The sequence below is a fragment of the Hippocampus comes genome, unplaced genomic scaffold, assembly GCF_001891065.2.
Source record: "Hippocampus comes isolate QL1 unplaced genomic scaffold, H_comes_QL1_v1.1 C16570056, whole genome shotgun sequence".
Classification (NCBI taxonomy): Eukaryota; Metazoa; Chordata; class Actinopteri; order Syngnathiformes; family Syngnathidae; genus Hippocampus; species Hippocampus comes.
Genome location: NW_017834420.1, coordinates 1 through 549, shown reverse-complemented (window position 1 = coordinate 549; position 549 = coordinate 1). Strand labels below are relative to the sequence as shown.

Here is a 549-nt window from a genome sequence, read left to right as displayed (position 1 = left end):
GATCGGTTTAAAAAAAATAAAAAATACACACGGATACAAGCTCGAATGTTGTGTTTTCAGGGTTTTCTGCCTCCCGTGCTGGTGTTTGTCCAGTCCATCGAGCGAGCGCGGGAGCTTTTCCACGAGCTCGTCTACGAGGGCATCAATGTGGACGTCATCCACGCTGAGCGCACGCAACAACAGGTAGGATATTTAATTTAAAAAAAAAAGCATGTTGCAGTCATGACTAAGTAGTGCTAACTTCCCCGATGGTCTTTTAGCGGGACAACGTGGTCGAGAGTTTCCGCTGCGGAAAGATCTGGGTGCTGATCTGCACGGCGTTGATGGCCCGAGGAATCGATTTCAAAGGCGTCAACCTGGTGCTCAACTATGATTTCCCCACCAGCGCCGTCGAATACATTCACCGGATAGGTAAGCAACCTTTGCATGGATCTGAATTTGTCTCCAACAAAAGATACTTGTAATGTCAACGTATTTCCATCAGTGTTCGTCAACCCGTTCTATTTGCATTTTTAAAAAGTTGCTTGTGGAGGCTCTCAGTCGTACAGG

At 46.8% G+C, this 549-nt stretch overlaps 1 protein-coding gene across 1 annotated transcript; it reads left to right on the top strand.

Annotated features, from left to right (window-relative positions):
- Window positions 1–19: 19 nt before the first annotated feature.
- Window positions 20–510, top strand: LOC109508743 (probable ATP-dependent RNA helicase DDX52). The gene is made up of 2 exons (XM_019858729.1): window positions 20–183; window positions 261–510. Exons 1-2 carry the CDS (start codon window positions 46–48, stop codon window positions 462–464), a joined length of 342 nt encoding a protein of 113 aa, XP_019714288.1. The 5' UTR covers window positions 20–45; the 3' UTR covers window positions 465–510.
- The last annotated feature ends 39 nt before the right edge of the window (window positions 511–549 follow it).